Source organism: Budorcas taxicolor, chromosome 12 (genome assembly GCF_023091745.1).
Source record: "Budorcas taxicolor isolate Tak-1 chromosome 12, Takin1.1, whole genome shotgun sequence".
In the NCBI taxonomy this organism is placed as follows: Eukaryota; Metazoa; Chordata; class Mammalia; order Artiodactyla; family Bovidae; genus Budorcas; species Budorcas taxicolor.
Window position 1 is genome coordinate 35468251 of NC_068921.1, and position 16283 is coordinate 35484533.

General features: G+C 42.6%; 1 protein-coding gene across 1 annotated transcript in view; it reads left to right on the top strand.

Annotated features, from left to right (window-relative positions):
• Positions 1-16283, top strand: part of MICU2 (mitochondrial calcium uptake 2) — a 52236-nt gene that overhangs the window by 18342 nt on the left and 17611 nt on the right. The window contains exons 2-4 of the mRNA XM_052650131.1: positions 4130-4274; positions 13816-13847; positions 13948-14023. Of these exons, the coding sequence (XP_052506091.1) occupies positions 4130-4274; positions 13816-13847; positions 13948-14023 (253 nt within the window). The remainder of the gene's footprint in view (positions 1-4129; positions 4275-13815; positions 13848-13947; positions 14024-16283) is intronic.

Consider the following 16283-nt stretch of genomic DNA (forward strand, 5'->3'; position numbering starts at 1 on the left):
TCTCCAGCAGCACATTCCACTCACTCTTGTCTTCCCAAGAGACCGCCGCCTGCCATGCTCTCTGTTATTTATGCGTCAACAGTCTGCATTGGCCAACAGGGTTGACTCCTGGTGTTTAGGAAATTTCATTCAGATAAATGTCAGGATTGGTACCATTTAGTCCGACCTACTGGGGTAGCTGTCTGAAACTGCAGTAAATTAGTTGAGGGTGAAGATGGGCAGAAAAATTCTCTTCAGCCTCTTGGGTTGAGTAGCTTGACCATGTTTCTTCCTTTCTTTTGCTCACAGAGTACATCCACAAGCTCGATGTGTGTCTTCAAGAATTACTGCAGGAATGCGTCTTGCCTAATCCTTCACAGCGTCACTTTGTGTGTGACCTTCCCTGAGAACAGCTTTTAAGAGGTTCATCCCAGCAATAAGGGCATCCTGGTTCTAGCCTTATTTAGGTTTCCTGAAAGATCCAGAAGTGACCAGTCTCCCGTGTGGTCCTCATGCAGGCCGTGACAGATAGCATCCTAAATTCTAAATCCGCGGGTTTGCGTGAGGTTTCCACTCTGGTTTTGAAGTAGGCGCCCAATTTGTTCGTTTTCTCCTTGAAGCACAGCATTTTCATGTTGAGCCCTGGGTGTCTGTCACATGTGTGGATGTTCTTTTCCCTAATTCCTTTCCCCTGCTTTTGTCCTGCCTTCTGCGTGATTATCCCCCCATCGTTAGTTTGTATATTTTCTGCAGTGTTGATTCTAGTCTTTACTGCTTTTTAAAATTTTTAGTTTCATTCCACCATTTTTCTCCTGTGCTGCTTTTCTTTGTTAAGAGCTGGGCGGCTCCTTTCAGGTGTCTGTCATCTTCATCTTCACTCTCCAGTATTTTAAAATCCATCATTTTTTGTTTTCTCTGATTTTCCCCTGCTTTCTTTCCGAATTTGATTTTTATTGTAGTTTCCTACTGTGGGTCAGTTAGCGGCCCGAGGGATTGGAGGAGAAGCAGGGCCGTGTCCAGCTCTCCTCTGGGCACCCTGCCTTCCTGTCCTGCTGGGGCTTACCCCACCCCCTGGGGTGGCCATTGGATTTCCCTCTGTCCCCCATTGGGGTACCTGCCCTTTAGAGAAATACCCTCAGACAGGGTTGCTGGCATTTTGGTCAGTGTGGTTGCGGACACAGTGTTTTCCTTTCCCAACTATGCCCACCTCTGCTGCCGCAGGATGGGAGGAAGTCCAGTGACAGGCCTGTAGTGACTGCAGCAAGTGACGGGGTTTCATGGTTAAGTTTGCTACAGGATACAGGATGGCATGAAAGCCAGCAGAAACATAACCATCCATCCTGTTAATGAGACCACTAGAGGAGGAGGATAAACGAGTAATTAGCCCCTTCAGTTGGCTGGCGTTTGGAAAGAAGGATTTGTTTATGTAAAAAGGATTACCAGTCAGTCCTAAAGGAAATCAACCCCGCATATTCACTGGAAGGACTGATGCTAAAGCCAAAGCTCCAATACTCTGGCCAGCTGATGCAAAGAGCCGACTCATGAAAAGACCCTGATGCTGGGAAAGATTGAAGGCATGAGGAGAAGGGGATGAGAGGATGAGATGGTTGGATGGCATCACCAATTCAATGGACATGAACTTGAGCAAACTGCAGGAGATGGTGAGGGACAGGGAGGCCTGGCATTCTGCAGTCCATGGGGTCATAAAGAGTCAGACACGACTTGGCAACTGAACAACAGCAAGAAAAAGGACTAAGTTGTTGGTAAAAGGTGTTCTTTTTAACTCATTATAAACAACTTCGGTGTTAGATAGTATAAAAGAGCTGGCGTTTATTTAAAGATTTGGAAATATATATATTTCTGACACATTATTTTTAAAAATTCTCTTAGTAGACTGTATATTAACATTAATATAATAAAGGTAAATATTCTTTTAGCTAATAATGTGTGTGTCCACATGTAACTTCAGCTCTTCAGTATGCCGTGTTGTGTCTCATGTCTCAGACTTCACCAGTGCTGTGGTGTCTACTGACAAGACTCTTGCCCACCCTCCCTTCTGTGTCCCATCTGTAGATACTCTGTGAATCACTCTAGTGGGAATTAGTGTTTCTCTTGTTTCCTACCAGTTTCCTACAAATGCTCACTATCCACTTGATAATATATCAAATGATAACGTGTCTGCCTCACATATAAAGGGTTCAGAAAGTATGAATGAAATCCAATTTTCTGATGACTAGAATAAGAGTATGGACTTGTGTGATTAAGACATGCCTCTTGAGGTATTTTGATAGTAGTAATTTCAGGGGGAAGGAAAGGAAAGATGAACAGGCAAGTTCGCACGGAGCCAGGGCGCTGTCATGCAGTGTTACTGAGTGTCCTGTCTTCTGGCAGGCGCCGCCATGCTATGCTTAGTCGCTCAGTTGTGTCCGACTCTGCGACTCCATAGACCTTAGCCCACAGGACTTCTCTATCCATGGAGATTCTCTAGGCAAAAATATTGGAGTGGGTTGCTATGCCCTCCTCCAGGGGATCTTCCCAACCCAGGAATCGAACCCAGGTCTTCCACATTGCAGGCAAATTCTTTACCATCTGAGCCACCAGGGAAGCCCAGGAGTGCTGGAATAGGTAGGCTGTCCTTCTCCAGGGGAACTTCCTGACCAGGAATCGAACGAGGGTCTCCTGCATTGCAGGCGGATTCTTTACCAGCTGAGCTACCAGAGAAGCCCTAAAGAAGCATAAAACTAGCTGCTCAAGGAAACCGGTTGTCACGTTGTAGGGAGAGAATTAATACTGGTCAGAGGACCGAGCTCAGCCACGAGGAGCTGTTGATGGCTTTGAATCTGGGGAGGTTTAAGCGAGTCGCTCTTTTTTCTGTTCCAGTTGCAGTCGGCACTCAGTGAGCATGACTTGTGTGTGAGTGTGAAGAGGAAGTGATATGTCTGGGAAGACACTGTGGGCCAGGTTAGCGCGCTGCCTTTTGGAAGCATCCATATGGCCGTGTGCTATCTCAGTTCACAGACAACGCATCTGAGACAGGGTTACTGTTTTGACCTTGGCATATGCACTGTGCTCGCTGGTTGTCATCCTCTTCCAGTCTGCCTGGGGGGCCCCGTGTGGGTAGGAGGGTAGTGTGGTGCTGAAGAGATGGAAACACTGTTGAGCTGGACACCTGGTTTTACTTACCTCTACCATTTTGTCCACAATTTTCATGTCTACTGTGTCTACTGTTCAGTAACTGTGAGAGTCAAATTAGATTTGACTGTAATTCATGGAGAATATTTAACAGTTCAGCGTGAAGCACACAGCAAGTGCTCAGTGGCAGGTTAGCAGTAGCTGTTCCATATTGTCTCTGTGGCCTAAGATACTGACTCTTCCGGTGACAGTATTTTACTCGTTTCTGTTCTTGCAGCACTTTCCACGCATTGTGTGAATACACTCCTGAAACAGGGCCCCTTATCAGACAGGCTGTGCTTTGTCTTCGCCTGATCTGCTGCCTTTCTGTCTCTCTGAGCCTCCTCCACTATGCGGTCCTGGAGCACACCACTCCTGCTCCCACCTCGGGTCTTTGTTCCTTTTTCATCTCCTGCCTGCAGAGTGCTCCCTCCACAGAGAGCCTGACTCCCAAGCTGCCTCACTTCACCTCCTGAATGTCGCCTTTCCCTGTCCATCCTGTGTGACGTATTCTCTTTACCACTTCCTTATCCGGCTCTGTCTCTTCATGGTGCATCTTACTGCCTCACAGAATTTCTTGCATTTGCCCTTTGTTGCTCTCCTGTTTGGGGCTGTGGGTTCCCTCGGGTTCACTGCATCTCTGCTTTGTCTCCAGTGCTCCAGTAAATCTCTCTTCAGTAAATGACTTCAAAGTTTGAAGGTTGTGAGACCTAAACACTAAAATTACTCTTTAAAGATTATTCCAGCTCTTTAAAGATTGTTCGTGCCCAACTCTTTGCAACTTCCTAGACTGTAGCCTGCCAGGCTCCTCTTTCCATGGAATTCTCCAGGCGAGAATACTGGAGTGGGTAACTGTTCCCTTCTCCAGGGGATCTTCCCAACCCAGGAATCGAACCCAGGTCATTTATTCCAGAAGTAGCTAAGCTGGGGAATAATGCTGGGGAAAAAAAACTAAAATTGCGATTTCTTTTTCTTTTAGAGAAGTGTGAACCCAGGAGAGATTACAGGGAAGCCGTCTCCTCGTAAACAGCGCTTCATGCAGTTCTCGTCCTTGGAGTATGGTGGGGAGTACTACATGACACCCCGGGACTTCCTCTTCTCTGTCATGTTCGACCGCATCCAGCGTAAGTGGTTTGGTTTTTGAGGTTAAGGAATCAAATATTAGGGCCGAGAAACCTCTGGTTTTCAGAATTGGTAACAACTTTTTTTCATTTTAATTGTCATCATTTTTTGTACCATGCGTGTGCTTAATTATTTAGACTTTTCCTCCCTTGTAGTACCAAACTTATTTATTTATTTATCTAAGAAATAGTTGCTTGTTCATGGATTTTTCTAAAGAGAGAAAAAATAAGATTTTAAATGTCACTAAATAAATTATTAATAGGATAACTAATTCTTCCAGGATGTTAGGTTTTAAATCAATAAAACATTTTCTTTTGGGGGCAAAAAAAAAGAAAAAAAAAACAAACCTAGGCTAAAGCGATTAGGAGGGTCATATAATGGAGTCATGATGCAAAAAAATCCTGAAAAAATAGAATTAAGAAGCAAAAGTCCAAAAGCTATAATTAAATAATTTTATTTCATAAACTCAACTCTCAGCTATCCCAAATTGTCAGAAATCCTTATTTTCATTTATTTAAACATTGCAGAGAGTAGACATGACACCCCTTCTGTCCCCCGTATTGCCAAAGTGTTCTGTCAAAAGTTCTTGGCTTCCTGACACCTTGCAGAGTGGACACCATCGACAGTGTTGCCCTGTGGGTAGCTGCACATGGAACAAGCGGAGTGGGCCAGGGCAGGGTGAGCTGCGAGACGTGTAGGTCAAATTGGGAGACTGAGAGGATCTGGGAAGGCATTGTTGGTATTGACGGATGACCTGAACAAGTGCGTGGTCATGGCCTGTTCTTGGGACAGTGAGTTCACCTATAGCTAGACCAGAGCATGGTGCTGGGGAAAAGTGAGAGGTCAAATGAGAAACAGGGCCAGATGTAGAGATTCTGGTGACCCTTTCACCAGCCACAGACATGTGTTTCTGGTGGGGATGGGGGTTCATCTTGAACCTGTGAGGGAGAGTGAAGTGAAGGCTTACCAGAAGGAAAATAGTGTGGTAACAGTGTATTTAAATTATTTTGGTAAGCTTCTATTCATCTAAATTAATTAAAAAAAAAAAGAAAACAGCCAGTTATGTTACCTGCAGAACAGTTTATTTGGGAGGAGCAGAGAATTGCAGTTTGGGACATGCATCAGTGATAAATCACAAGCAACCTAAAGTGAAGGAGAGAAACTGTCTCACGGAAGAGAGGACAGCTCTGGGGAAACTGTCTTAGAGAAGAGAAAGGACAGCTCTGGGGGCCTGTTATCAGTAAGGAGTCCAGGGAACTCCCTGGTGGTCCAGTGGTTAAGAATGCGCCTTCCAGCACACGGGACACAGATTCAGTCTCTGGTCCAGGAACTAGGATTCCATATGTGTCAGGCCAACTAAGCCCCGCCTGTCTCAACGAAGATGCAGCACAGCCAAAAATATAAGTAAACAGTCCGCTGGAGGAAAGTGGGGGTTTGAAGTGCCATGGCTTTTCACTGCCTGGCCAGGAGAAAGTGTTTCTTCTTCCTGCTGGTATCTGCGTGGACATCGGTGTGTTGTGTGTGTGTGAGCACCCCACCCCGGACTCCCGACTCAAACTTCTTTGGAGAAAACTTGCCAGTATGTATCAGAAACCTTTGCAACATTTATTAATACTTACATGGATGTAATAAGTTCACTCCTAGAAAATTAGTGTAAGTAAGTAATTGGAGAGATAACGAAATTTTCTTTTAAAAAGTAGTTTAGCCTCTTCAACAGGTAAAGACCGTGGATGTCATCATTTCCTGTTCTCACAGCAAAAAAGAAGCTGAAAGATAGAAAATCAACAGCTGTTCTTAAGTCCACAAGAGAACTGAGACCACAGGGCACACACACCTGAACACTGAAGAAGACAGACGCAGAGATGCAGAGCCCACCCAGGGTGGATGCTGCCTGGAAGCCACTGCCAGAGCCAGCATCTGACAGGAATGTTTAAAAAGTTGCTAGAATCTGAGCATGGGCTACCATGAAAGATAGAAATTTGTGAAAATCCAGCCATGAGGTGCCCCAGCAATCCTCACAGTGAAGACCTAAAAAAATCCTCTCCTGGATTTTTCATTATTTCTTTTTTTGTGCAAAAGCTATTAAGTTTGATTAGGTCCCATTTTTATTTTCATTACTCTAGGATTCAAATCCAAAAAGATATTGCTGTGATTTATGTCAGAAAGTGCTCTGTCACCTGTATTTTCCTCTAGGAGTTTCATAGTGTCAGTTTTACATTTAGGTCTTTAATCTATTTTAAGTTTATTTTTGTATTCATCCTGCTTGGTATTCTGTGAGCTTCTTGAATCTGTGTTGTATGTGCAAACACACCATGAACCATGAACAGAACAAAAAGGCAACATACAGAATGAGAGAAAATATTTGCAAACAATGCAACCAACAAGGGATTAATCTCCAAAATACGTAAACAGCTCAATATCAAAAAAACAACCCAATCAAAAAATGGGCAGATCTAAATAGACATTTCTCTAAAGAAGACATACAGATGGCCAAAAGGCACATAAAAAGATGCCCAATATCACTAATCATTAGAAAAATGCAAATCAAAACTACAACAAGGTGTCACCTCACACCAGCCAGAAAGGCCATCATCAAAAAATCCACAAACAATAAATGCTGGAGAGGGTGTGGAGAGAAGGGAATACCCTACACTATTGGTAGGAATGTAAATTGGTACACCACTATGGACAACAGTATGGGGGCACCTTTAAAAACTAAAACTAGAGCCACCATGTGACACTGCAATCCCACTCCTGAGCGTATATCCAGAGAAAAACATGATCTGAAAGGATACATGCACCCTAGTATTCATTGCAGCACTGCTTACTATAGCCCGGACATGGAAGCAACCTGAATGTCCATCAACAGAGGAACGCATAAAGAAGATGTGGTACATATAGACGATGGACTGTTACAGAGCCATGAAAAGAATGAAGTCATGCCATCTGCAGCAACATGGATGGACCTAGAGACTGTCATACTGAGTGCAGTAGTCAGATAGGAATATCATATGACATCCCTTATATATGAACTCTAAAAAGAAATAATACAAAGAACTTACAAAACAGAAAGAGACTCACAGAGAATGAACTTACGGTTGTAGGGGAGGGATAAGTTAGGGAGTTTGGGATGGACGTGTACACACTGCTATATTTAAAATGGGTAACCAGTAAGGACGCACTGTATAGCATGCGGAACTCTGCTCAACGTTATGTGGCAGTCTGGACGGGAGGGGAGTTTGGAGGAGAATGGATACATGTGTATGTGTGGCTGAGTCCCTTCACTGTTCACCTGAAACTATCACAACATTGTTAATCAGCTCTGAGTGCATGCATACTCAGTCATGTCCGACTCTTTGCCACCCTGTGGACTGTAGCCCACCAGACTCCTTTGTCCATGGGATTTTCCAGGCAATAATACTGGAGTGGGTTGCCATTTCCTACTCCAGAGGATCTTCCCAACCCAGGGACCGAACCCATATCTCCTATATGTCTTGCATTAGCAAGCAGATTATTAACCACTGAGCCACCTGGGAAGCCTTAATCCACTTAATCAGCTATACCCCAGTATAAAATAAAAAGTTTAAAAACAAAAGAATTTTCCCAAGTTTTATTTTACCTGGGTTTAGTCATAGTCCAGGTTGTTTTAATGAAGTTTAAAGTTTACATGTTTTTTTTTCTTTCTTGTTTTTATGCAGCCTTTGATTCAACCAACTTAGGTTTTTATAATGTTTCCACTTTATTTTTCATTGGAATGCAATTAAGCTCTATCAGAAGGCATTTAACTAGATCAAGAATTGAGTAATTTTGAAGGCTGAATAAAACATCCTTTAAGCATATGATGTACTTCATCTTCATTTTTCATCGTGGATAAGAAGGATAATAATCTCTATTGCATTCCTGTGGATCATGGTGAACAGAAAAACAAGGAAACACAGAGCCAACCCAGTGACCCATGATCCTCATGTATAAACAGAAAGAAATACACCAATCTGAAATTTATTAGCCCCTAAACTTATTTTTACCTGGTGTTTATCTTTCTGGACTCTGTACACTTTGTGCCTTCACTTATACTTCAACATAGATTTTGTTGCACATAAATACATAAGGGTATAAATAATCCAAATTAAGATCAACCCATTGGCATTAACAGTTGACTCTGAAAAGGGCTGTAATTAGGGCGACTGTAGAATTTATTATGTTGCATGTGCCAGAGTTGCTGGGTGAGTGTGTGTCTTGGTGGATTTATCTTAAGACTTTTGAAATTCTACAAATGAATCTTAAATTTTAAAATTGTTGCAGGTAAAAGAGATCCTTTTTATCTTTGCCACTATTGAAGCTATTTGATTTGGGGCTGAGTTTCCACATCTCTGAGGTTGTTTCCCCCTCTGTTATTTTGGGTACCATTTCATTCTCTCTGATCAGAGATAATGACAGAATTCCCCAAGCTTACTTGATAGTAAATTCAGAGAGAGCCTTTTGCTGAAATTTCAAGTCCTTCCCGTCTCCCCTCATGATTTTGATTTAGAAGGTCTGAGATAGGGCCGTGGAATCAGTAATACCCTCTCGTCCATATCTGGCTGCCTGTCCTATATTCCCATATTTTTAACAAACACTCCCAGGTGATCATTTTGATCAGCAAGTTTGAGGAATAGTTAAAGGACACCTGTGAAAGTGCCGTGAAAGATGTCATGTCCTTATAGTAGAGGCAAAGGGCGCTGAGCACTGAGCCCACACTCCTCGAGGTCTGCCTGCTGACGCACACGGCAGCACACGTGAACCTTGAGCAGGTCATGCTGGATGGGAGAGGCCAGTCTCAAAGACCACACATGGCTTGATTCCCTGTATATGAAGTGTCCGGAACAGGCAAGTCTACAGAGACAGGAAGTAGGTTAGTGGTTGCCCAGAAGTAGGGGCAGGAGAGTGACTGCTAATGAGTTTTCATTCTTTTGGGGGCCTGATGAAAACATTCTGAAATTAGATGGTGGTGATGGTTGTACCACTCTGAATATACTATATTCTAATATAATATACTCTGAATATACTAAACACCACTGAGCTATACAGTTTCAATAGATGGATTCTGTGGTATGTAAAATGTCGCAGTAAAGCATAAAAAAATATATATATAAAACTAATCCTTGTTGCCAGTTTAAAATATTTAAAAATTATTATACTGTACAAAAAATGGAGAGACTAAAATAATAAAAACGTGACTCTCTATATGCTTTCCTCATGTTGGTTCTAAACCAAAACATTTTCACCTAGTGCAATTCTATCAGAAAAGTGAGCTGATTTGTAAGAGCCAGTGCAGAAGTCTTCAATACGTAAAGCTTCTGATAAATTCACTTTCCAAATAGTGGCTCTTTGGTCTTCCAAGGCCTCACTGAGAAGTCTCCTTCCCCACCCTGAAGTGGAGCAGAGTCAGCACGTGGGCAAGACTGGGCCGTGAGCGCTGTCTGCCCTGGTGGCATCGAGCACCATGCCATCCACCCACGGAAACACGCTCTCCCCTGCAGGCCTTCTTGTGGACACACGTGCATACCCGTCCCCCAGATGGGCCCGAGAACCATGTCTGTAGCTGTCAAGCTGCAGGTGGGCAAAACTTTCATCTGTCCCCTGGCACACGACCACCCTCAACCCCAGCCTGACTGGAAAGGAGGCATTTTCCAGTGTGAGAAGAGCAGGTTTTAAAGCCCATCGACCATGGTTTTTTGTTTTTTTCTTTTTTCTTTAAAGACAGATTTCTCCTCCTTGGGAGAATATTCAAGAAGGTCAGTTTCCCTCCACCCTTACAGTCTTTAGACACTCTTAAGCTTTTCATCAGCTTTCTTATTGTTCTCTGAATGATGTAAAAAGGAATCATTAAAAAGAAGAGATGAGTGTGAAATGAAATAAATGAAATGAAATCTTTAAAACATGACTCTTTTTATAATCTAAGCCCAAAGCACATTACTATTCTTCTGATGGCCTTTGTAAAAGCATTCTAAGTATGAGATTCTGTGAAATTGCATGCAATGCAATGATTTCCATCATTGCTGGGACTGAATTCAAGCAAGTGTTGGAGTAATCAGCTCTTAACGCCAATCCTGATATTGATGCCAGAGCTCTTCCATGTACTTATGCAAAAAGTATGAAACAATGTAAGTGTCTCTGTTGTCTGATATTTATGTGTCGAGAGTCTGCAGATCTCTAGCAAAATGAAGTTGAATTAGGTACCATTAGCAATGTTTTCATAGTTATGGCTATCAAATAACTTTATTTTGGCAAAGATTTATTTGACCTGTAACTGTACTTAATATGTAGTAATGCAGTTTTACTTATTTTAAGTATGAAAATGGCTGTTTGCCTGTAACATGGTGTGCTTGTTCCTGGTTTTCAACTTCAGAAGTCTCTGTAAACAGTGAAAACCACGTGCTGGAATCTCCAGAGTAGGTGGAGGCTTTTAGAACGTTCTGCTTCTTGAGCCAAAATTCCATTGTAGTGCTTGAAGATTTATCCCTCCCTGCCCAGAAAAGCCACCATGGACTTTCCATCCTTTCACACTCGTACCACAAAGCACTACAGCCTCACCTCTGAATCTGTCTTTTTGTCTGTTGTTTTATATGAGAACATGAATATGTATGAAATAGCTATGAAAACAGTAAGAATGAATTCTGTATGTGTGTGAAAATATTAACAAATAGTATGACTGATTAGGGGTTAATATCAAAAATATATAAATAGCTCATTCAGCTCAATCTCAAGGGAAAAAGGAAAAAGGGACAGGAGACCTAAATAGACATTTTTCCAGAGAAGACATGCAGATGGCCAACAGGCATATGGAAAGATGCTCAACATTGCTCATCATCACAGAAATGCAAATCAAAACCGCAATTAGGTATCACCTCCCACCAATCAGAGTGGCCACCCTCAAAAAGAACACAAATAACGAATGCTGTCAAGGAAAGGGAACCCTCATACGCTGTTGGTGGGAATGTAAATTGATGCAGACACTGTGGAAAACAGTAGACTCCTCAAAAAAAATAAAAATAGAACTGCCATATGATCCAGCAACCCCACTCCTCCTGGGCATGTATCCAAAGAAGAAAGAAACTAATTTGAAAAGATCTGTGCACATGTAGCAGCACTATTTACAATAGCCAGGACATGGAAGCAACCCGAGTGTCCGTTAGTAGATGAAAGGACGAAGATATGGCATATACATACAGTGAAGTACTACTCAGCTATAAAAAAACAATGAACTTTTGCCTTTTGCAGTAGTATTGATGGACCTGGAGGGTATTGTGCTTAGTGAAATAAATCAGAGAAAGACAAATACTATTATGTCATCACTTATATGAAGATCTAAAAAATAAAGCAATGTAACAAAAAAGGAACAGACTCACAGGTACAGAGGACACACTAGTGGTTACCAGTGGGGCAAGGGCAGCAGGGAGGGGCAAGATGGGGGTAGAGGGTTAAGAGGTCCGAAGTACTCTGTATAAAATAAGCTACAAGAACATACACTGTGCAGCACAGGGAATATAGCCAATATCTTATGAAAATTATTAATCACTGTGGTATATATCTGAGACTAATACTGTGCATGAACTCTACCTCCATTTTTAAAAAGTGGGGGAAGAGGACTGCCAGAAAAGGAATCCTTGTATCGCACTGAATTTCCTGTGTCCCTGTGTGGTTGCTGCTGTCAGATGGAGAGTGGTCATGCCCCTCATGTACATCAGACTTTGCATCTCTTACTCTGATGCCCGATCTCTCTCCTGGAGGAGCCCATAAGTAAAGGGTGTAAAACCCAGCAGTCTGGGTGAGAGGCGCTAAAGAAACCCCAGCAGAGCATCCTGGGTGTAAAACACCACAGTCCCCTCTCTGACTCAGAGAAGTGTTCATGACTTAAGAGAAAGGAAGTGAGACTACATATTCTACTAGGAGCTCTGCCTTTTCTTTTTAACCTGAAAATGAATTTTTTGTAACAGAATGTACCCCAAACTTTTTGTCAGCCAAGATAATTTCTTTACCATTTTCTAATTAGTGATACCGTTTTGAAAAAATTTTTGCAAGAGACGTTCATTAAGTACATGGTTTCTCCATTTTTGATAATCAAATACCTATACAAGTACCAAGCAGAACTTGTAGTGAACATGAAATAACGGGGAGCGTTTGTATGTTTGATGATCTCATGTTATAATAGACCAGCATTAAAATCTGGTTGTCATTGGGTAACACTTACTAGTTTATCAGCAGCAAACAATCATTCCAAAATAGTGGTTCCTAAGCTTACCAACTGGAGGAGGCAATGGCACCCCACTCCACTACTGTTGCCTGGAAAATCCCATGGACGGAGGAGCCTGGAAGGCTGCAGTCCATGGGGTCACTGAGGGTCGGACATGACTGAGCAACTTCACTTTCACTTTTCACTTCTATGCATTGGAGAAGGAAATGGCAACCCACTCCAGTGCTCTTGCCTGGAGAATCCCACGGACAGGGGAGCCTGGTGGGCTGCCGTCTATGGGGTCACAATCGGACATGACTTAAGCGACTTAGCAGCAGCAGCAGCAGCAGCAAGCTTACCAACATGGTCATAGGTGTTTCTGAAGTTTATATAGTCATATTCACAACTAGTGTTTTTGGGTTATTAATGCAAAAATAAAATCTTGGTGATTTATTAACAATAGATAATAGAATTTGTCCCCAGTAGATTTATAATCCAAATGTAAGCATCCCAAACTGCAAAAGGGCACGTCTAAAGGTATTATTGTTTTTAACCTGTCTTGTGAATTCTCATACACTTGTAATTGTCCTGAAGGACCTTTATAGATAAGATAATTTTGAGAACAAGAAAGGAACTTAGTGACGCACATAGCTTACAGAAGAAATAAAATAAACAACGTACTTTTCAGTGTTCTGGATGTGTAAAATGGCTTGAGGCTGTCTTCAGAAAAAGTCTTCAACCAAACAAGCAATGTGATTGCTTTAGAATTTACAGTAAATGAGAGAAAATGAGGTCAGTCTAAAGAAGATGGTTAAAAGCCTGAGTTTTAATCTGTTACCTAGTAGGAAACTGTTAACAGTAACATCACTTTAGAATGAACAGCCGTGTTGGGCAGCCTTTAGATCTGACTGGGGAGCTGTGAACTTAAGGACTTTTCAAAGTTTAAAAGGTAGCATTCTGAAACATGTGTGTATATGTTTATAATGAATTAAAGCAAAAGGAGACAGATTTTAATAATCATGTAAGGAAAGCATTTGTGTTTGGCACAGATTTATTTCTCTTGGACAGCTATGATGGGTCAGAGGCAGTTAGAAGACCCCATGTGTCTGGAGCGCAGTGACAGTGAGGATGAGTCTGACACACAACTGCAGTGTTCATGTCTCGAGTTCTCTGGCTTGTAACTTCTGTTTAAAGATCTTAGCTAAAATTGCCAGACATATTTTTTATAAACTTGTTTTGTCTTTCGAGCAGTTTTCTCTCTTAATGGAAGCTGAGTTTTACCAAGGTATTATAATATATGGGCACTCAATAATATTTCCTCTTTGCTATAGGTAAAAGTTCTGTCAAGAGGCTGACAGATAAGGTAAGCAATGGAGGGGAGATCTCTCTTTTTTTTTAAGATGGAAAATTAATTTTTATAAATTATTTCATTTATGAAAGATTTATAATATGTGTATTTAAAGGATATCGAGGACACACTAGCAGGAATCAAAAAAGCTGGTTGTGGATCAACTTTCTTTAGAGACCTCGGCGATAAAGGTAACTCTGGTTTGTTGTTAAAATTCCAGTTGCATTTTACTTAACATTATTAAGGAGTTATGAGGTTTGCACCTATAAATTGGAGAATATATATTAGAGAATCTACAGAGAGGATGTTATAACACTGTTATTTAATAGATTTTTAAAAATCATAATAAAGTACTCATTACATTGGAAGTAATTTTTACAAACTCTTTGAGCAATTATAGAAAAAGTATTTAAACATCAGTTTTATTAAGCTTGGGGAAAGGATGAGGCAGAGCATCTCAAGTATGAAGAGAAGGCCTCGGAGAGAATATGGAGGCCTTGTCAGAGAACCCGCCCAAGCCGGAGCCAGGAAGGGTCGTCACTGAGAGCAGGCTGGGCTGTGGTCCTAGGGGGAGGGCGAGGGCAGGTGTAGCACTGGGTTGGATCCTGGAGGCAGAACACGGAGAAGGGCGTCTGGTGTGAGCTGAAAGCCCTGGGGGATGGAGGCCAAGGGGGTCTTGCTCTGTGTTGAATAAAGGGACTGGAGGCCTCTCTCGAGTGTATGGGGTTCTGTGAAGTGGGCGGGGGTAGGGGGGTGGTCCTTCTTGGCGGAGGACCAGCTCTCATTCCATGCAGGGTGGGCCTGCCACTGTCCTTAGCGGAGGACCAGTTCTCAGGTGCATCAGGGCTCAGCCGAAGGCGTTTCCTGAGGAGGGGGATTTTGGAGCATCCACAGCAGCATTTTGGTGGAAGCAGGACGTGTGGTGGGTTGAGTTAGGAAGGGGGAAGAAAGACCAGCTGCAGGCGTATCAGCAGAGGACAGAGGCTGTTTGGCAAGTGGGCTGTGGTCGTGAGGGCAGCTGGGCATGAGCCAGAGTGAGCGGACCTGACCCACTCCGGGGGTGAGAGAGGGAGTCTGGGCCTATCCTGAGAGCAGTGGGGTGTGGGTGGGATGTTGTGAGAAAGCTGTCTGGGCGGAGGGAGCTGAGGGGCTTTAAAGGGTGGGGGAGGCTAGGTGACGGTAGAATAGGATGACAGCACTCACATCAGAGTGGGAGAGGAGGCGTGCTGGGCAGTGACTGGAGGCACAGAAACCTCACTTCCTGCCATCCACGCGGGGGTGTCCTAAAAACAGCCAACAGTAAGGAGTGGAACTGGCTGGCAACAAGGAAGGTAAGCAGAGCCGCATGGTGGTAAGGAATGGGAAGGAGCGTGAACAGGCCTAGTGAGAACAACTGCCCTCGCCAAGTGCTGCCACTTCTCCAGGAGTGAGCGCCCGTACCCCAGGCTCTGTTGACCGTTGCCTTCCCTGGTGGCTCAGACAGTAAAGAATCTGCGCGCAGTGCGGGAGACCTGGCTTCAATCCCTGGATTGGGAATATCCTCTGGAGAAGGGAATGGCCTCCCACTCCAGCATTCTTGCCTGGAGAATTCCATGGACAGAGGAGCCTGGCATGCTACAGTCCATGGGGTCACAAAGAGACGGACATGACTGAGCTACTTTCACTCCTGGCCTTTAGTGCTGCTCACTGGAACCTAGAAACAGCTTTGAGCTCTTTCTCTTTGTCCTCCCATCCTTCATAGGCAGTCAAACAGACATCTTTCTAATTTTGCCTCCTAAATATTGATTGAATTCATCCTCGCCTCTCCCATCTCTTAGAGAAGCTAACAGGAAACAGAACAAGAAAAAGTCATGAGAGAAGGACTAACCAGTTTTTTTTTGTTGTTGTTTTTCTCTGAAATACATGAGTTGAAATGCACATTCCAACTTAAAAAGCGCTGAACGTTTTATAGGAAAGATTCAACAGCTACACCTTTTTCCAGATATACCCCTTTGTTGATACGAATGAAGTCATTTGAAAATCAGAATGTAAAATTTAGCTACATTTGGAGCAATTTAAAATATTCTATTTTACCACCTAAAAAAACTCAAAATGTTTATTATACTGTAACTAGCAAAAGATAATGTACTTTTGCTAGTGTACTACAGCTTTTTGAAGTAAGAAAATAGTCCACCTCCAGGCATTATTATAAAGAAAAGTAGATTATAAGTTATTATGTATTTTTTAAAACTGAGCAGAATTCTTAACATAATGCCATCCTCAGGGATATACTGAATATAAATTATAAGATATATTGTAAGATACAAATATGTTCCTGTGATTCACGTAGTAATTTCTTTTTGGGGAACAGAGTTCTCAAAATTGCTTTCAGTAGCAGGTCGTATTTTTCAATGATTCCAAATTTAAAATGTTTGTTGAGAAGCATGGTAACTAATAGAACTTAATCACCTC